Raw genomic sequence first — 21,259 nt, forward strand, 5'->3', positions numbered from 1 at the left:
AAATGAGAACACTTAACGTGGAAACACGGGGTGGGGGGGGATGTTCCTATTTTGTGTACAAATAAGTTTTTCTAATGAAGAGGCAAAGTTACAGGAACAAAACAACTGAAAAATGGTCTTGGAGCTGTTGAGGACACTGAATAGTTAATGAAGCCTCTGAGCTTGTTCCAAAGCCATGACAAGGAAGCCTTAGTTCTGTCCTTATCAGCAGATGTTCTTTCATATTTGTGTATCTGGCTGACTTGATTAAATTAGTCTGTAAAGGTCAAATGAAATATGTCTTCTCACTTGTATTTTGATTTTTCATGACATTGCTTGAGAGGCTGGATAATAAACTGTGCCTGACCACAGAGCTTCAGACATGTGAAATTGTATAAACTCATGGGATCACTCCTTTTTGTGCAATTTAAAGTCATTTTGCAAAATGTTTTTTTCAAGCAGTGCATTTTAGTTTCTCCCCTTGGTTCTCTCACTGCCACTGGGGCTCAGAGGACAAGATCTGTAAACATGTTTTCTGGGAACAGGGCTAAACCACAACATCTATTTTCTGTACCAGGTCCCTGGGACATGTAAGATAGTTGTAAAGGCAAAAGAACTGCCAAGTGCATTCAGAGTCTGTTCTATTGAGAAAGTACAACCAGCATTCACACATCTGAAATTAGAGTTAAAGGGCAGGACTTTGTAGCAGTACTCAATTGATTCTCCTTCACTCTTATCTTAGAGAATTTTAGGATTTCCTTCCAACACAGCAATCAATAAAGCTAATCTGACACTCAGGGCTTTTTTTGAGCAAGAACACACAGGAACGCAGTTCCAGCTGGCTTTGTGTCAGGGGGTGTGGCCTAATATGCAAATGAGTTTTATAGAAGTGTTCTTCAGGGCTTTTTCTACAGAAAAAAAACTCCTGTGTGAAACAATGGTGACATCAGGATGTGGTCTAATATGCAAATGAGTTCCTGATGAGCTTTTTCTACAAAAAAAGCCCTGCTAACACTAAATGTGAGCATGTAAAATATCATGATAAGGAGAACATCAGGAAGATTAATCAAAATGTGGGTTGATTGGTTGGTGTTCACTGTGCTTGTACATCCAGATATAAAAACAATGTTTGCATAATTTAAATCAGATGTCCAAAACAGACAAGTTGTCAGTGGCTATGCCAGTCCAATGAAAAACAAACCCAAAAAACAAAGACATGTAATAATTAAGGTAAAGGTAGTCCCCTGTGCATGCACCAAGATCGACGAACCAAGCAGTATGCACATTTTGAGTTATCCAAACTCATCACCAAGCTGGAATTTTTTAAAAGGAGAGGTGAAAGGCCTTGATTTTAAGATCTATTTTCTGTATCCTTAGTAGAACCCAACAGACTTCAATCCTACAGGCTGAGTAGAATGTCCTACAAACTCTGCTAGGCACAGCTGTATCAACTTGTACCTTCATCTTTCTGGAAACAAGAAGAAAAAAAGGCAGCCTACAACTGAAAATATAAATATCATTCAGAGGGTAAATGTCTCCTCTTGCAATATTCATGTCCCTTGAAAGGCTAAGTGAAGAGGGAAAATTAGTCTAAAAATCTGAGATTAATTTAGATGATATTTTAGTTAAAGATTCAATGGAAGCCAAATTAATCTGAGTGATTTAGATGACATATTAGTTAAAGATTCAATGGAAGTCAAATTGGGTAATATTACCTAGTGCTGAAAGGCAAGAAAAACTGTAGTCCTAAATCTCTTCCCAGAGCATCTTCTTTCAGTTGAATAATCCCTCTCTTTGTTGGAAAAATCCAGTATTTCCAAAACAGAGATACCAGTGGGTGTAGTCTTGGCCCTTTATTTCTCATCCCCAAACAAAACAGACTAAAAACTTACAAGGTGCACTAACGTGTTACTGATAGACCAGTTATAGTATGGATGTCAAACATATGGCCCGCGGGCCGGATCAGCTCCACAGAGGGCTCCAATCAGGCCCTCCAGCAACTGACTGTCATCTGCTTCATTTTCCCTTGCCTGCTTTTTTTGGTTGCCATTTTGTGTTTTTTCCCAGATAAGCCACAGCAACAAAGCAGCCTTTCCCTCTCCCCCCTCCCTTTTCCCAAAGGGAGGAGGAGGAAGGAGCATCCTCAGCCAATGAGGGATCTTGGCTCTATAGCTCTGCTGCGTAATTAAGTTTGCCAGGCTCAATTAATCACTCTGCAGAGCTATTGAGACAAGCCTCTCTTCCTTCTAATGAATAGCTGAGGCTCCTCCCCCTCCTCATGCCCCAGGGAAGGAAAGAAACAGCCAGAGCTTCCTTTGCCAGTCCCCACCATCAGAAGAGCTACAAAGAGTGCTTTTAAGACTAGCAACGTTTTAGTGAAGATATATGAGCTTTTTGCCTTGATACAGAGAGAGAGAGTTTTGTTGGGCTTGTTATGGTTGTAACTGGGTTCCTCTTTTTCACTGTACTCATGGTCTCCAGTCTTTCTCAATAGGAAAGTATGTGAACTATTTAGAAGAGAAAATATCAGCATTAGGCTGAGAGTGTGTTCCACCCCAGGTTTACCCAGCAAATTTTCCTTAATTTTTCTTTCACATTTTCCTTTGATTGGGGGTCTTGAATTTAGACTGCCCAGACAGTAGCCTGACACTAACCACTGTAAGTGGCTGTCTCTCTGTTCTTGTAGTTGTTTTTGGGGGGAAGTTGTATTTTTTTTTAGTTGTAATTTTTTTTGGGGGGGGGGAAATGATAGTTTTGTAGACAAGCACATAGCCCTCAGTCTGTGCCATGGTGTTTTCACATGTATTTGATTAGTATATGAAGCAACTTCTGTACAAAAGTTCACAATTCTTTCCTTGTTACCCTGAGCATTTCACATCATCTTCACAGCACAAGAAAGATCTGCACTGCTAGAGTTCCTATACCATGAGGATAGTGTCAAAAGAGGGCCCTTGTCTGTTCCCTTCCTCCTTTTTCTCTTTTCCTTTGTCAACATCCAACATAGGGCCACCAATATCCACAATGCCTTCCCCCAAAGCACTCTCTTGCTTCTCCAGGATCCAGCTCAATATAATTGAAAATGTATCCCATGGCATGACTTGCTTCATGATTCCCCAGGTAACTACAGCTTCTGAAATTCCCCCCTCCCCAGTGCTCCCCCCCCCCTTTTGACAACTCTGCTCCCACACAGGCAAAATTCAGATTGCAAATTCCATAAAACAGGAACCTTTTTGTACAGCATAATGAATACTGGCAGAAAATGAATACTAATCACTAAATAATATTTCATGGAAGTCCACATAAACTGTACAACTCCAGTTCCTGTAATCTGACCATAAATGAGTGCTTGGCAAGTTTTCATAGCTGTTTATTCATTATAAATAGTAAATATTTACTGCACTTTTTATATGAGACTTTTTTTACAACACGTATGTTGTTGGTAGAGGCTGTAACAAAGATAATATTCTTTTGTTCCATCACCCTTTAAGACCAATGCGTGAACTAATTCCTGTACTATAATCTAATCTTACTAAATCACTACTTTCCTTGACTTGAATGCTAAAAGGAATGTATTGGTGCCCTACCTCACTCATGGTTCCAAGAATAAAGAAAAATAAATAACACTGCCTGCCATCTTTATGTCTCTCCTAACATTTCAAAACACAAATTTATTGACATTTGAAAATGTCAAACACAAAATGCATGTAAACCTTGGTTCCCATATATATACTGGATGCCACCGGATAATTTAAAATGACTACAGACACATAGCTGATATATGCTCTGTATTTCACTAATGTAAACATAAGAATTTCTAAATGTATTATTGCCCCCAAATGGTCTTCTGTCAAACTAATAAACTGGATATCTATCATCTAACAAGAGATTGTGACACTTCAGTATCTTATAAGAGTGGCTTATGTACTGTAAAAATAAAAGTACCTGGAAAAATATAATTTTGATTATATATATAATGCTTTGGATGTTACCAAAGCTTGGTGAGGTACGCCATATTGCACATTGTTAAGCAGTCACGGAAATCAAAGATATTCTGTATTTTTGCTTGTATCTTCCAGGAGGTAACATGGACTTCATACACACAGACAAAAAAAAACCCCTTGCAACATTTTTCTTCATGTTACACAATATCTCATTTGCTGTTAATGCAAGAAAAGCCCCTTGCATATGACATTTACCAACAATATGATTACAAATAACAAGAAGATAACGAATAACTTATTTCTGGAAGTCTTCAAACATCTAGTCTAGCTTCCTACAGACCTTAACATTTTCTTTCGAGGTCAATTTCCAGTGTGTTAAAACAATGTCCTCCTGCCCATGCTTTGCAAACTGAGCAGAGTTAAAAGTCGGTGTTGAATGTCAAAGGAGTTTTGAGTTTGCAGCATTCAGCTGCCATCTTTACAAACATTGTGTCCAAATTAATCCATGCTTCTTCAACAACCTAAAAATGGAATGCTTACGTCAGCCAGCAGTTTGAAACACCCTTCCCCCTTAATAAATCAGTGCTGAACTGTGCTGCATTTTGTTATGTTATTGCTCGAGGTTGTTGTCTTCTTGAGCTGCTTTACCCAGTATGTCCAAATGTCTATTAAAAAGATGGATTGGAGAAAAGAACATAACAGTCCCATTATCTCTAGTGGGATCACTCCATTCTGGGCCTCGTTCTGGTGGGAAGATCACTCCATTCCAAACATTGGAGTGAGACCAGAAACAAGACTGGTTTTAACTTGCAGTGGACAGTTCATTTATGCAATATCTGGCTTCAGATAATGAAAGGCACCTGTTTTTAAAAAAAGAGCAAAAGAAGCTTTTAAAGTCATGAAGTGACAACCTCACAGTAAGGGTCAGCATCAACTACAGGTTGACATTGTCATATTTAATACTGATATATCAAAGGAAAGGGACTAATATTTTTATTCTTAGGACAAGTTTGACAAAACTCTATGTATCTGGGATTATATACTATAATGATTCTTGAGCTGACCTCATTAAGAACATGTGTTTCTAATAGTGGAATGCCAGTGGTTATTTCATTTTGGACAACCCCTATGTTTTACCTAATGGCAATCAGGTTTCATGTCTCAGCAATTAATAACATCAAGATGTTGTTGACATCACTTTTGAAAATAATTATGCAGCAGAAATCTTGTTGGAACACTGCTATCTTACCAACAAATGTAGTTCTGTGATGAAAAGAAAAGAAATTGGGATTTGCTTTTTTCAAAATCACTCTTCACTTTTTACTATTTTTGTTGCAAACAAACATTTTAATCCTCTTCCACTCATTAAAAGTAATGCATCACTTTCAATGTATAAAATGTTTATCTTCTTTTCCTATAATTGTGGTGTATTTAATGGTTTCTAGGTGAATTGTACTTCATTATTTTAAGTAAACCATTTTGGGATTCCTTCTAGACTCACAGGGAAAATAATCATAGAATAAGCAGCTGAAAACTAGACACCTATGAAATGGATATGATCTGCAGAGCAATTTTATTCAGGCCTAGTAGTTCTACCAAAGGTGATTAAAAAAAAACGTTGAACACAGTTTTACTTATCAGGAAAGTGTTTTTCTTTAGGAGACTTTAAAATGTGTGAGATAGATTTATATCTGGGGAAGGGTTTTGTGGATAACCCCCTAGCTACACCAGAACCAGTTCATATGTTCCATAACCATCTTTATTACAAGGTCTACTCATGTTCCAGGCTGAATGGCAAATGCATTCTATTCCCCAGGCCACTGTTTGGAGAATAACACAGTTGCTGAAATTCACAAGTTAGTTAACCTACACTCAGACAAGGAATGGACTGAGATATTGATTATATTCACCCTCATTACAGCTGTGGGGTGCTGATAGGGTTTCCAGACCCCCTCCCCAGTAAAGGTGGGGGGTTCCCCACTGAGAGGGCCCATTTCCCTTCTGTCACTTAGCTGGCTGGCAGGGGAGAACTTGCCCTGAAAAGGAGGGAGATCCATCTGATGTGCAGCAATGTATCTACATCAATGTTCACATGACCTGGAAGTGATCTCATCACATCCAGGACATCAGGACAACACTCTGGAATTTGGGCAAAAGCTCTATGTTAGAAACCAAATTTATCATAGAGTTTTTGCTCAAATACTGGAGCACTGTCCTGACATCCCAGATGCGATGATGTCACTTCTGGGTCATGTGGGCAGTGACATAAACATGTTGCTATACATCAGACGGGTCTCCCTGCTGCTCTCAGTAAGTCCCTCCCTCCCCCACCCCCTAGGTGCTGGCTATTTTAACTTCCAGTTTCCAGATGGGGAATGGATATATCAAATAACAGTCAAGATCAGCTAGGGAATTCTAAGCTAAGTAAGATATTTGGATTCCCCATCCCAAGTCTAATGTTTAAGTGCCCTTCTGATTAAGTGATTTTAAATTATCAGAATACCCATTAGTATAACAGAAGTGTATCTACATACTGGAGAGGTGGCTGGAAGCAGTGCCCAAGGCAGGAAACTCCCCCACACCAGGTACTTTGCCCTTGGGTATCAATGGATACAACTGAGAATTCAGCACAACCCTGTCTACAGAGCCCAACTTAATCAAAACTTGAATTCTATTTCTTATTTTTGCTAGAAAGTAATGCTAAAGTATGACAATGAACACAAACAACCCCACAATCTAATACTCACTTTGTCCATATTGTCCGTACTGATATCCTGTGACAGGGTCCATACTATAACCAGTGGTGCTGTATGTTGGTGGGCAATATGACTGGGATGTAGGCAAACTATCTAAACTTTTCATATGTTCTAGTCTCTGACTGCAACTAGCTGATACTGTAGTGGTTGGTTCTAAGCCCCCAGTTAAAGGCGACAAAGCATAGTCAGTTTGGGGCTGGTGAGGTACACCACCATGGTTAGTCAAGAGGCCCATTACCTAAAACAAAGAAAGCAGAAAAAACAGTTTAACAGACTTGAAAAAATAATATTTTATACAATTCATAACAACAAATAGAATTATGCCTGAATAGTTATTTATGAATGCCATTTTTAAAATATCATAGCATATAGGATAGCTCCGCAGGATAGTTCAGACTTTAAAAAAAAAAATCCAGCCCATGTTCTTGAAAAATAAAATTCCATATTTTAAAAAAAGATTGACAGTCTTGTCTAAACTCACAGACTTCACAGGCTAAAGCCTCATTAAATCTTCATAGGACTGAACTATAAATTACTTAAATGGGGCTAAAAACGACCTCTTCAAATATTGGGGTGGATCCTACCTCATCCTCTTATGACACTGCACAAAGTTTGAAGCCCTCCTCCAGTCAAATGAGTCTTTCCCCAGCAACCAATGTGGTGTAGGGGATAGAGTAGATCTGGTAGAGCAAAGTTTAAATTCCCACTCAGCTATGGAAGTTTGCTGGGTGACTTTGGCTGGTCACGCTCTCAGCCTAACCTTCCTCACAGGATTGTTGTGAGAATAATATGGAGGAGAGGGAAATCATGTAAGCTACTGTGGGATCTCATTAGGAAGAAAGGCAGGGTATAAATGAAGTAAATAAACAAATTGCATGCTGCTGCCTTTGCAAACATGTACAGCTGTTTAACGTGAATGCATGAAAAAAGAGGGAGCAGTCAGTACATCTATTTCTGGAAGAGCAAACTTTTGGAAGCTTTGAGTGATGATGTCAAAAAATAAGCATGAAATCCATACTGCAACTTTCCTTACACTTGATTGGGAAATGATGACTTTATATTTACAAGGGAAACTAAAACCAGTCGTGAGATCAAACACAGCCAGAAGAACTAGCAAAGCTTTGTTAAAATTCAAGGAGAGGATTTTTTGTTTTTGTCAACAGACTCTCAGACATTAAAGAAAGCAAAAGCCATTAGTGATACTGTATTTTTTTTAACACTTGAACCTTGAAAATGAAAATATATTTCTTTAAGGACAATTTGTGCTTTCAGATGACCATTGCAGATTCTTAATCAACTGTTCCTCAGTTTACAAAGAAATCAAATATTGTTATGTAGTTATTTGTGACTTCCATTTTGCTTATCTATTATGACTTCTAATTTTTCAGACTTAACATATATGATCCCAAATATATTTATTTCAATGCAAGTCTGTTAACAGTAGACGAAGTGTGCTCAGAATTGCATCTTCACACATTTAAGATTCATCAATGTCAGCATTATCCTTGCAAATCATTACAACTTTTTTCTGGAAGAAAGTGACACCAGTTTGCTGTACAGTATGAACTGTGCTACAAGTTAGCTTTTAAGATGTCAAAAGACCCTCATTTTGTTTTTCTTACAACTAGGGTTGCCAAGTCCAATTCAAGAAATATCTGGGGACTTTGGAGTGGAGCCATAAGCAAAGTTGTGACAAGCATAATTGAACTCCAAGGGAGTTCTGGCCATCACATTTAGAGGAACCATACACATTTTAAATGCCTTCCCTACATTAGAAATAATGAAGGAAAGGAGCACCTTATTTTGGGGCTCATAGAATTGGAACCACTGGTCCAATCTTTTTGAAACTTGGAGAGCAGTTTGAGGAGAGTCATCAGATGCTATGCTGAATATTTGGTGCCTCTACTTCAAAAAAAGCCCCACCAGAGTCCCAGATACCCCCAGATCAGTTCTCCATTATACCCTATGGGAATCGATCTCCATAGGGAATAATGAAGTGTTCAGCAGACATTTCCCTCCCCTCCACCCCGTTTCTGATTACTCTGAAGTGGGGGAGGGCCTGCTCACACCTGGGGATTGGCACCTCTACTCACGAGTTGCTGAACTTCCAACTTCTTCAAAGCAACACAGAGCAAAGGTTCAAGTTTACCTTTCCTATCCAAATGACCTCTGAAAAGATTATGCAACCAACAGAGGGTCTGGGTTGCTTTCACAGCCATGCTGTTTTGCCTGTTCCCCCCACCCCCATTCAGCCTTAAAGACAGACACACCATCCCAAGAGGAATCCTTTCCAAGTGGAGTCTGAAGCCTCCGGAGGGGGAAAAGCACATGGTGGCTGAGGGGGGGAGAGACTTCCCCCTGCCGGCCAGCTGACTGGGAGTGGGAAGGAGCCTGGGAAAGTGGGAGAACCCCCACTGGAACCTGGGGATTGGCCAAGCCTACACAGGGTAGCAAGAATTTGAAAATAATTATTGCATAAAAATTGATAGATACGGAGAATAATTTTAAGTATATTCCAGTACTAAGACATACTAGAATCATAGAGTTGGAAAGGACCTCCAGGGTCACCTAGTCCAACCCCTTGCACAATGCAGGAAATACCTCCCCACACACACACACATCCCCAGTGACCCCTGCTCCATGCCCACAAGATGGCAAAAAACTCCAGGATCCTTTGCCAAACTGGCCTGGAGAAAAATTGCTGACTGACCCCAAAGTGGCAATCAGCATTTCTCTGGGTGTGTAAGAAAGGGCCACAAGAACTAAGCACTGATGCAACCCTTCCTGCCCTCCCTTTCACGAGCTGTCTAAGCTCACAGAATCAGCGCATCAGATGGCCACCTAGCCTCTGTTTGAAAACCTCCAAAGAAGGAGAGCCCACCATCTCCCTAGGAAACCTGTTTCACCGAGAAATAGCTCTGTCAGGAAGTTCTTAGTAATGTTGAGCCAGAAACTCTTTTGATTTAATTTCAACCCGTTGGTTCTGGTCCAACTTTCAGGGGCAACAGAAAACATCCTCTATATGACAGCCCTTCAAATACTTGAAAATGGTTATATCACCTCTCAGTCGTCTCCTTTCCAGACTAAACATATCCAGTTCCTTCAACCTCTATTCACAGGACTTGGTCTCCAGACCCCTCACCAGCTTTGTCGCCCTCCTCTGGACATGTTCTAGCTTGTCTATATCCTTAAATTGTGTGCCCAAAACTGAACACCATATTCTAGGTGAGGTCTAGCTAGAGCAAAGCAATACCATCACTTCATGTGATCTGAACACTATACTTCTGTTGCTACAACCCAAAGTTGAATTTGCCATGTTAGCCACCACTGCTAATAGACTAGAAAGAAAAATCCACACAATGCCAACATAGCATTAACAAAGTAGGTTTCACAGTAAACAAACTGTCATCTCTTCCAATTAAAGCTTGTTCAGAAATAAATCACCCTCTAATCAAAGTCCATATCTGACTGGGTGGAGAATCTTCTTCTCTCTCTAGAAGATTTATCCCCTTTCCTTTGGCCTGAATAATACTCCAACTTCCTTGCCAAACTCTCCCCCGCAGGGCCATAGCCGGGATTTTTATTTGGTGGGCACATAGCCAGGGTTTTCGTTTGGTGGGGCACGTAGTGTCTTTGTCCCTGCAATGACAGCTTTCTTGCAATACCACCTTCTCTCCCCTCCCCCCAATGTCTAAGATAGAGGCTTTTTGCAGTCTTCCCCCCTCTCTCCCTCCCTCCTTGCCTGGCTCCCCATGAGTCCCACAAGTGCCACATTCGCCCCACCAGCAGCTGGCCTGCTGCTCTCATCCACCCCAGGCTCTGCCTTCCTCCTGGCCGCATCCTGCCACCCTGCTTCATTGCCTGTTCTCCCCTGGGCAGGCTCTGCACTGCAGGGGTGGAAAGTGGTGGGACAGGGACCCTTGCTATGGTGCTAAAGTGGTGGGGCTGGGACCCAGGAGGGGCACTGTAGTTATGTCTGTGTTCAAACTGCTCTCAGCTAATGCTGAATTCAGACTGCATTCAGTTAAGTTAGAAATCTGACTCTGTCAGCACTAAACCTCTTTTCTGTTCCGACTATCCTTAGATGGTCTCAGTGTATGTCTCTTCTCAGTTAAGGAAGGAATCTGACTGAATTTCCTCAGCATACAACTCTCAAAAGACTTTTTTCTCAACTGTTGTCAACCAATCAGATTGCTTAGAGCAGTCTGTCACTCAAGGCTCTCTGGCTTTGTGAAGAATTAACCCTTCACAGTTTAATTGCTGGTACAGCACTTCTAAGCTTCTTTAGAAGTGCAGTCCATCTCTCTCTCTCTCTCTCTCTCTCTCTCTCTCTCTCTCTCTCTCATTGTCAAGTCACAGCTGCCTTATGGTGACCCCTTAGGGTTTCCAAGGCAAGAGACAGTTGGGTGTGGTTTGGCCATTGTTTGCTTCCAGGTCAACCCTGCTTAGCTTCTGAGATCAAGCTAGACTGGGGCTGTCTGTTGAGGTATGGCAAGATCTAAATTTCAGTCATTATACGGTTAACATATTTGTTATGATTGTAGCAGAGACCTACAACCTGGCTCAGAGCCAATCCTGTGTCTAATGGTGTGTTTGACAAACTGATTGGGTGGTTTTAATTTATCAGTGTTTTCAGTTGGCTAATAAGTTAGTTTCTTCCTGTCAAGGTTGTAGAAAAGTGGTTAATTGCCTATTAGCCTCACCTGCTCCAACTTGCTATCTATTGAAACCATTACCTGTTGTGGCCACTGACTTGGGTTGCCAATCCCTAGGTGGGGGCAGGGGATCCCCTGGTTTGGAGCCCCTCCCTCCACTTCAGGGTCATCAGAAAGCAAGGGGGAGGGAAGTATCTGCTGGGCACTCCATTATTCCCTATGGAGAATGATTCCCATAGAGTATAATGGAGAATTGATATGTGGGTATCTGGGGCTTTGGAGGGGCTGTTTTTTTTTTAAGGTAGAGACACCAAATATTCAGCATACCATCTGATGACTCTTCTCAAATTGCTCTCCAAGTTTCAAAAAGATTGGACCTGGGGGTCCAATTTTAGGAGCCCCAAAATAAGGTGCCCCTATCCTTCATTATTTCCAATGGAGGGAAGGCATTTAAAAGGTGTGTGGTCCCTTTAAATGTGATGGCTAGAACTCCCTTCGGAGTTCAGTTATGCTTGTCAAAACCTTGCTCCTGGCTCCACCCCAATGTATCCTGGCTCTAGCCCCAATCTCTCCTGGCTCTACCCCCAAAGTCTCCAGATATTTCCTGAATTGGACTTTGCAGCCCTACAACTGCCTTTTGTTTTATGTGTAAGCCTACTTGTAGAATAAATAGATAGTTTTTAGAACCTTTATTATTTTCTTAAGAACTATCCTGTTCTTTCCTCTTCCTAATAGATTTAGATAAAGAGCTTTATTTCTTGCAATACCACCTCTGTGCTTTATTCACCTAACACTATCAAGGCCAGTTCCCTTACTCAATATGACATAAGTATTTTCAGTAATAATCATGAAATAAAATGAATATTAATAATGGCTATTATGGTGACAAACAGTATGGACTGTCTGCCAGAGTCTCTAGGTGGCAGGACAGAGGTGGTGGGCCTAGCTTGTCTGGGAAATTATAAATGTTTGTATGCAAATGCTAGAAGTGTCCGAAGTAAAATTGGTGAATTGGAATGTTTAGTGTTGGGAGAAAACATAGACATTGTGGGAATTTCAGAAACTTGGTGGAATGAGGAGAATCAGTGGGACACAGTGATTCCTGGATATAACTTATATCAGAAGGATAGGGAGGGAAGGGTTGGAGGTGGGATGGCTCTGTATGTCAGAGAGGATATACGGTCCAGTAAGACTGAGGTCAGAGAATTAGATTCCCTTTTAGAAATGCTTTGGGTTGAAATAGAGGGCCCAAAAGGAAATTTAACTATGGGAGTTTGTTATCGCCCACCAAATCAAAAGAGAGAGGACGATTATAATATGATGGAAGGATTAAAGATAGCGGCTAAACGTAAAAACTGTGTCGTAATAGGTGATTTTAACTACCCGCAGATTGATTGGGTCAATATGTGTTCTGGTCGAGAGAAAGAAATTGAGTTTCTTGATGCTCTCAATGACTGTGCTATGGAGCAGATGGTCTCAGAACCTACCAGAGGTGGGGTGATCCTGGATCTGGTCCTAAGTAATGCCCAAGACTTAGTGAGAGACGTAAAAGTGATTGCGCCGCTTGGGAACAGTGACCATAATGTTATTGATTTCACCGTTTGTATAAATAGGGAGTTGCCCAAAAAGACCGCCACAACCACATTTAACTTTAAAAGGGGTAAATTATCTGAGATGAGGAGGCATGTGAGGAGGAAACTGAAAGGAAAGGTAAATACGGTCAAAACCCTTGGGGAAGCTTGGAGACTATTTAAAACTATAATCCTAGAAGCTCAGATAAAATACATACCACAAGTTAGGAAAGGCACAAACAGGTATAAGAAGAGGCCAGCATGGTTAACAAACAAAGTAATGGAAGCTGTAAAAGGTAAGAAGGACTCCTTTAAGCGGTGGAAAACCAGTCCAAGTGAGATTAATAAAAGGGAACACAGGCAGTGGCAAATCAAATGCATGACTGTGATCAGGCAGGCAAAAAGGGACTATGAGGAGCATATTGCAAAAAACATAAAGACCAACAATAAAAATTTCTTCAAATATATTAGAAGTAGGAAACCAGCCAGCGAAGCAGTGGGGCCCTTGGATGACCAAGGGGTAAAAGGATTACTGAAGGAGGATGGGGAAATGGCTGAGAAGCTGAATGCATTTTTTGCCTCCGTCTTCACCGTGGAAGATGAGAAGTGTTTGCCCGCCCCAGAACCACTAATATTGGAAGGTGTGTTGAAAGACCTGAGTCAGATTGAGGTGACAAAAGAGGAGGTCCTACAACTAATAGACAAATTAAAAACTAATAAGTCACCGGGTCCGGATGGCATACATCCGAGAGTTCTGAAAGAACTCAAAGTTGAACTTGTGGATCTTCTAACAAAAATCTGTAATCTTTCATTGAAATCTGCCTCTGTTCCTGAGGACTGGAAGGTAGCAAATGTCACCCCCATCTTTAAAAAGGGTTCCAGAGGAGATCCAGGAAATTACAGGCCAGTCAGTCTGACTTCAATACCGGGAAAGTTGGTAGAAACCATTATCAAGGACAGAATGAGTAGGCACATTGATGAACACGGGTTATTGAGGAAGACTCAGCATGGGTTCTGTAAGGGAAGATCTTGCCTCACTAACCTGTTACATTTCTTTGAGGGGGTAAACAAACTTGTGGACAAAGGAGACCCGATAGATGTTGTTTACCTTGACTTCCAGAAAGCTTTTGATAAAGTTCCTCATCAAAGGCTCCTTAGAAAGCTTGAGAGTCATGGAGTAAAAGGACAGGTCCTCTTGTGGATCAAAAACTGGCTGAGTAATAGGAAGCAGAGAGTGAGTATAAATGGGCAGTCTTCGCAGTGGAGGACGGTAAGCAGTGGGGTGCCGCAGGGCTCGGTACTGGGTCCCATGCTCTTTAACTTGTTAGTAAATGATTTAGAGTTGGGAGTGAGCAGTGAAGTGGCCAAATTTGCGGATGACACTAAATTGTTCAGGGTGGTGAGAACCAGAGAGGATTGTGAGGAACTCCAAAGGGATCTGTTGAGGCTGGGTGAGTGGGCGTCAACGTGGCAGATGCGGTTCAATGTGGCCAAGTGCAAAGTAATGCACATTGGGGCCAAGAATCCCAGCTACAAATACAAGTTGATGGGGTGTGAACTGGCAGAGACTGACCAAGAGAGAGATCTTGGGGTCGTGGTAGATAATTCACTGAAAATGTCAAGGCAGTGTGCGTTTGCAATAAAAAAGGCCAACGCCATGCTGGGAATTATTAGGAAGGGAATTGAAAACAAATCAGCCAGTATCATAATGCCCCTGTATAAATCGATGGTGCGGTCTTATTTGGAGTACTGTGTGCAGTTCTGGTCACCGCACCTCAAAAAGGATATTATAGCATTGGAGAAAGTTCAGAAAAGGGCAACTAGAATGATTAAAGGGCTGGAACACCTTCCCTATGAAGAAAGGTTGAAACGCTTAGGGCTCTTTAGCTTGGAGAAACGTCGACTGAGGGGTGACATGATAGAGGTTTACAAGATAATGCATGGGATGGAGAAAGTAGAGAAAGAAGTACTTTTCTCCCTTTCTCACAATACGAGAACTCGTGGGCATTCGATGAAATTGCTGAGCAGACAGGTTAAAACGGATAAAAGGAAGTACTTCTTCACCCAAAGGGTGATTAACATGTGGAATTCACTGCCACAGGAGGTGGTGGCGGCCACAAGCATGGCCACCTTCAAGAGGGGGTTAGATAAAAATATGGAGCAGAGGTCCATCAGTGGCTATTAGCCACAGTGTGTATGTGTGTGTGTGTGTGTGTGTGTGTGTGTGTGTATATATATATATATATATATATTTGGCCGCTGTGTGACACAGAATGTTGGACTGGATGGGCCATTGGCCTGATCTAACATGGCTTCTCTTATGTTCTTATGGCTAGAAAAGAAATGCAGACAGTGAAAAGTTACTTTTATTTATGTTCCCCTGGGAGTTTCTGATTGACTGAATAACACTTACTGGTAATCCCCGGCCCAAGAGGTTTCTGCCTAGCCTTGACCAGAGCTAGCCTTCTTGGTTCTGGCTTCAGCCTGGTGGATCAAGATCCCAATTGAGATCAGAGCCCTGTGGGACTTACTGCAATTCTACCTGTAAAGCTGAGGTGTTCCACCAGGCCTTTGGTTGAGGTAGTGGGTACCACAATACATCTGGCCTCCCCTGCTCTAATCACTTTCCCCTTCAACCAGCCTATGCTGTTTGCTACACTACTACTTGTATCATAGGCTGGGGGCTGTGCCTAATTATTACCTTGATGGCCCTCCTGAATTATACTCAGTTATATCCCTGAGGTTTAGGCAGTACCATCTCACTATCATGTAGGTTTAGTGGTTAAAATGTTCCCCCGCTGGGTTTTGGATGTTGTGGTTTCTAAAAGCAGCACAAAAAGTAAGAGTCCAGTAGCACCTTAAAGACTAACAAAAATTGTGGTAGGGTATGAGCATTTGTGAGTCAGTGCTCACTTCTTTAGACTTATTTCCAATTCATTTTTTGCATCCTCCTGGATTGAATCCTCCTGAACCAAACTGAGACCTAGGTTTTCTGTCTTATTACTAATGCTGATATCTCCATACTTACTACCACTCTGCATATCACACCTAATCCAATCATACCTGCTTTTGCCATTCAGCATCTGAAAATCATCTTTATAAAGTTTATATCTCTGGTATCTTGTGTACATTTTATGGCACACATGGCTCGGCCCAACAAAATAACATTTATGTCAGATCTAGCCTCATAACAAATGAGTTCAACACTTCTGATCCTAGAGTGCTTTTTGCTATGCTGAGACTGCCCTGCACTCCTCATGGCTGCAGCCAGAACTGCATTTTAAGAAGGAAAAGGAAATATGTTTGTCTGGACACAGCATGACGCAGGCTTCAAGGGTAGGGGTGTGCATTCGGTTCAGCCGAACCTAATCAACCGCCGAATCACCCTTGATATGGCTGTACACGGAATCGCATATAGCCGAATCCAATTGGGGCCCATTATGCGGGAGCCGAGTATGGCTCCCCGTATACTTCTGTATAGATATTCAGAAGTATACGGAAATCCATGGAAACGGTGGGAAAGGGGCTTCTGCAGCCTCAGCGGAGCTGCTTGCCTCCTTTCCTGCCTTTGGTAGCCTTTTCCCGCCTCTCCCATAGCCTCCCTGGGATCAGGGGGGGAGGGGGAGCCCCAGCAGCCAATCCAAAGCATGCATTTGCAAAATGCATTGTAAATGCATGCTTTGCAGGGCTGTTGTGTAGCTGATCCCCCATCCATCAGCAACATTGTTGTTCTTTTGATCTTTTGCTTACTTGGGTATCCAAGTAAGCACTGTTGTCTGGCCAATCACAGAGCAGTGCTGTTTTTTGAAACTGCTCTCTGTAGGGCCAGAGAACCGTTTTAAGGAGTCTGCCTGGCTGGACTCCTCCATTGCTGCTGTGTTGGTGTGTGTTGGTGTGAGAGAGAGATTGTGCTGTGCTGGCCCTTGGCCTCAGCTGCTGCTGCTGCTCTCTCTCAGCCTTACCAGACTTGCCTGGAGTAGAGAAGACGTCTAAGGTAAGACAGTCTTGGGGTTCTTGTTTTTATTTTAGTTGGTAAAAGGATTTTTTAAGACTCAGAGTCCTTTTACATATCCAGATTTGGGTGGTGGGTAGCTTACTCGGGGTTAGGGTTAGGGGGTTCTGCTGGGGGAGGGGGCCTGGGGTGGGGGTGGGGTTTACTTTAGTGAGAGGACTTTTAAAAGTGCAGTGTCCTTTTACTTTTCCTGATTTGGGTGGCTTGGAGGGGGGGTGTTGTTGACTGATTTGGCCTGAGGTTTCTTATTGGTGAAAAGGCCACTTTTTTAACAGTTGAGTTTCTTGGCCTTCTCCTGTTGTCCCTGTTCCTGGTTCTGGTTTTTTTGAGGGGGTGTTGTTGACTGATTTGGCCTGAGGTTTCTTATTGGTAAAAAAGGCCACTTTTTTAACAGTTGAGTTGCTTGGCCTGTTCTGATTGTGTGTTTTTTTTTTTGGGGGGGGGGGGGTGGTGGTGGTTAAAAGTTAAGTTTCTTTCTGTCATGTTTTGTGGTTTTTTAATTACCTCTGGTTGGTGTGGGGGTTGGTGAGGGTGTGTGTGGGCTGGGTCATTTTCATGTTTTTATAGAGTTATTTTTGGAGTCTGAGTGTGCTTTCGGTTTGGTTAGAGCCACTAAATAAGCTGCCCCAGTAATAAGGGTGTTTTTAGGGATTGTGTTTTTTGAAATTAAAAAAAAAATTAATCCAGTTAAGGGCTTTATCTCCTTTCAAAATTCAAGTAGGCCAGATAGGGGTGATTTAAAAAGATTTTAGGTTTCTCATAAAAGGCATTGTGACTACTAGGCCACATCAGGCTCCCTTTTAAAGAGACTAGGGTTGCAATGCATCTTGCTTTCAGCCACTGAAAGCTGGTGCATCCTTAGATTTCCATAGGGTAAACCACAGCTTCTCTCAAGTTATAGGGGACACCTGATTTCTAGTTTGCAAGGAAATCAGGTTTGTCCCAGGATCTAGTTAGGAGAAGTTTAACTAGGAGGATATAACAAGGATTGCCTTCATCTCAAGGTAGCCTTTTAAAAACTGTAGCCAGGTAGAGGCAGGATCACCTAGTCTCCTAAACTTTACCAGACTACTACTACCCCAACCCAAAGAGGGACAGGTTAGGGACTAAAAAAACAAACAAATAAGTTTTGGTGGGAGGGTTCTTAAAAAGAAGTCAGGGCACCTGTTGGTTCAGGGTACAGTGCAGTGAGTTAGGTTTGTAAAAAACCCCACTCTCAGTTCAGATTGTGTGTGATTGGCCAAGGGTGACATGAGTGACAGGCAGCAGAAGGGGGGCCCTGGGGGCAAGACCAAGGAGAAGACTAGAGGGGTGGAGGGGAGAGGGAGGACCCAGATCTCCCCCCACCACCACCTGTGCGTGGGGCCATTCCACAGCTGCCTTCCAGCACTCCGACCTCTGGCCGGAGTGTGATGAAGAAGAAGGCCCGCCTTGGGCCCTTCATCGAGGCTGCTGCTGGGGTGGCCTGAGGTGCTGGCACTGAGCAGGGGTCTGCTGCTCGGGCAGCCTCTCCTCCAGCTGATGTCGCTCAGCCTCAGCAGCTGGAGGAGGGGCAGCAAGAGCAGCCTTCCTCGGAGATGAGCTTTGGGGACAGTTTTCTGTCCAAAACGATCACCCCAAGGAGGGTGCAGAGTGCTGTGCAGGAGCTGGAGGAGAAGCTAGTTGAGGAGGACCAGCCCCCTTCTTTGGTTTCTTCAGGCACCAGCAGTCCTTCAGGGGATGATCAGGAGTGGAGGTCGCATGGGGTTGAGGGGGAAGAGATGGAGACACACGAGGTGCCTCCATCTCCGCCCACTTCCCCCCGGCGGCCAGCCCCTCTTGCCACCCCGAGACATGATGAGTCTGCCCTCAGCACCTCAAAGAAGGTGGCTCTGGACACCCAAGCTGCCAGTCAGTTTGGGCATCCGTTCACCTCCGAAGTCTGGAAGCATTTCCAACTTATGGAGGATCCACGCTATGCGCAGTGCCAGTCGTGGGTGGGACCCTGCCCACCTGACTCCGGGGGAGACGCAGAATCACCTGCGGAAGCACCACCTGGGGGTGTTCTTAAGGGGGGAAAGCAGGCTGGTTCTGTGGTGCCCAAGCGGCCAACACCACCCAGCCAGAAGGTCTGTCCCATCGCGACTACCTCCGCTCTCCAGGAGCGTTCCGTGGGAATACAGGGACGCCAGGCATCTCTGCCTGAGACGTTTGGTGGGGGACACACCTGTGTGCCAAGAGGGGGAATCAGGTATGGCCGGAGGGTGATTGCCTGGAACCTTGCCAGGTCGATCACCCATGGGCTTCCATTTTCAGTGATCGAGAATCCTCGGGTGCTAGGGTTGCTCGAGTACCTGGCGCCCTGGTACAAAGTTCCTGCGACCAGATCTGTGGTGAAGGAGCATTTGTCCCGTGCTGCTGGGGGGAATGTTCATTTCACCTCAGATATCTGGAGCTCCCAACATGCATTCGAGGGGTATCTCTCCCTGACTGCGCATTGGTGGCAACCCAGAGAGCTGGGGGTAGTGCAGTGTGGGGGTGGCAGCAGTAGCGGCAGGCAGGGTCAGGGCCGCTAGGCTGGCTATCGCTGGGCCTTGCTGCACGCTGAAGCAGTCGATGTGCCACACACGGCGGACACTCTCAGAGCCATCCTCTCACGGCAGTTAGAGGGCTGGGTAGGCAGTGGGGACGTGGTGACTGATGGTGGCTCCAACATCAATGCGGCTGTCCAGCATCAAGGCCTAAAATGCCTTCCTTGCGTGGTCCACCTTCTCCACCTCGTGGTTAAGGACGCATTGGGCCAGACAAAAAGCCAAGATCATCGGTATCTAGCCACGACCCATGGGTACCGACTTCTGCTGAAGAAGTGTCGGCACATCACGGATCACTTCTCATGCAGCAATACGGACTCGTATCGGCTGCGTGAGAAACAGACACTGACAGGCGTGCCAGGGCACCGCCTGATCGGTGACGTCAGCACACGCTGGAACTCCACTTGTGCCATGCTGGAGAGCATGGTGGAGCAGAGAGCAGCCCTGGATGCCTTTGTCTCTGAGACGAGGGTCTTTCAGGATGAGAACCGTCATTTCTCAGACTGTGGAGGTTCTTGGGCCCTTCAAGACCCACATAGAAATGCTCTCGTCTGACACAGCGAGCATCGCACTGGTCGTCCCCATGGTCCAGATGGCCTGTGAGGACCTGACCTCATTTCTAGTGCCAGCTCAAGGCCGTGCAGACGTTCTTCCAGCGGTGCGCACCCTGGTTGTTAGGCTGAAGGAAGGGCTTGAGGCCCACTTTCAGACTTTCACCCAGGATAAGGTCTACATGATGGCGACCATGTTAGACCCGTTCCTTAAGGGCACAGTCGTCGAGTGGGCCAACGAGCTCAATCGCTGGTGAGACGAGCTCTCCCAGAAAGTCGAGCGTTCCAGAGTCAGGGCGGGCCCAGTGCCGGTAGTTGAGGAGGAGAGGGGTGGAAGCAGCTTATCTGCCACTTCCACTGCTGTTGTTCATCCCCAACCTCCCCAGCTAGGCAGTGTTTCCCACCAGATTCATGCTACGAAGAGTCCTGAGATGACACTCATCGGGCGGGTCGTTGGCCCCTCTAGGAGCGGTAGGGCACCAAGAGCAAAGACGGGTGCTGCGATGGTGAGGGACTATCTTTTGGAGCCCCTTGAGCCGCAGGAAACGTCTCCTTTGGACTACTGGTTCTGTGGCGTCACAAAGGAGGAGGTCTGGCCGGCCCTCTCTTCCGTGGCCAAGGTGTTTCTCTCATGCCCACCGATGAGCTTGCAGAGCGCATCTTTTCGCATATGGGTGACATTGTCTGCCCACATCTCAATTGCCTGCAACCCTGGACAGTTGAGCAGTTGGTCTTCCTGAAGGTCAACTTGCCTCTGTTCGGCTCCCCAAACGTAGACTTTGAAAGTGAATGAAGTGAGCACCTACTTGTGCCTGCATCCTCTCTTGGCCCGCGCTTGGAAGGTGGTTGTAAAACGCTCCTCCACTAAAAATAGACTAGAGTCCAAAGACAGCCCAAAAACTCACTCACAAATTGATTGGCAGTTAACTGGGCTAGGACAGTTTAGTGCAAGAATGTTGAACACATTGGTTATGAGGGCTGGATCTGACATAAATGAGACCTTGTCAGGCCAGGCCATGTGCATCATAAAATGTAATGCCAGGTAGCAGAGATATAAACTTTATAAAGGGCACATACAAACATAAAGGTGTTTTAAAAACTTAAAATATGCTTTAAAAATTAGCACTCTTGTAATATTTTGTTTATTTAACAGTACCTGATAATTGACACATCTGAATGATTGAATTAAAATCTTGGAACAATGTATGTGCTATAGCAATCCTG

The 21,259-nt window shown here is 43.9% G+C and overlaps 1 protein-coding gene across 1 annotated transcript in view; it reads right to left on the reverse strand.

Annotated features, from left to right (window-relative positions):
- Positions 1 to 3,325: 3,325 nt before the first annotated feature.
- PAX3 (paired box 3) overlaps positions 3,326 to 21,259 on the reverse strand; it is a 174,270-nt gene continuing 156,336 nt past the window's right edge. Inside the window, exons 8-9 of the mRNA XM_060242184.1 lie at positions 6,668 to 6,914; positions 3,326 to 4,780 (exon numbers count right to left, since the gene is read on the reverse strand). Coding sequence (XP_060098167.1) covers positions 4,746 to 4,780; positions 6,668 to 6,914 — 282 coding nt within the window. The 3' untranslated portion in view covers positions 3,326 to 4,745. The remainder of the gene's footprint in view (positions 4,781 to 6,667; positions 6,915 to 21,259) is intronic.

The sequence above is a fragment of the Heteronotia binoei genome, chromosome 6, assembly GCF_032191835.1.
Source record: "Heteronotia binoei isolate CCM8104 ecotype False Entrance Well chromosome 6, APGP_CSIRO_Hbin_v1, whole genome shotgun sequence".
Lineage (NCBI taxonomy): Eukaryota > Metazoa > Chordata > Lepidosauria > Squamata > Gekkonidae > Heteronotia > Heteronotia binoei.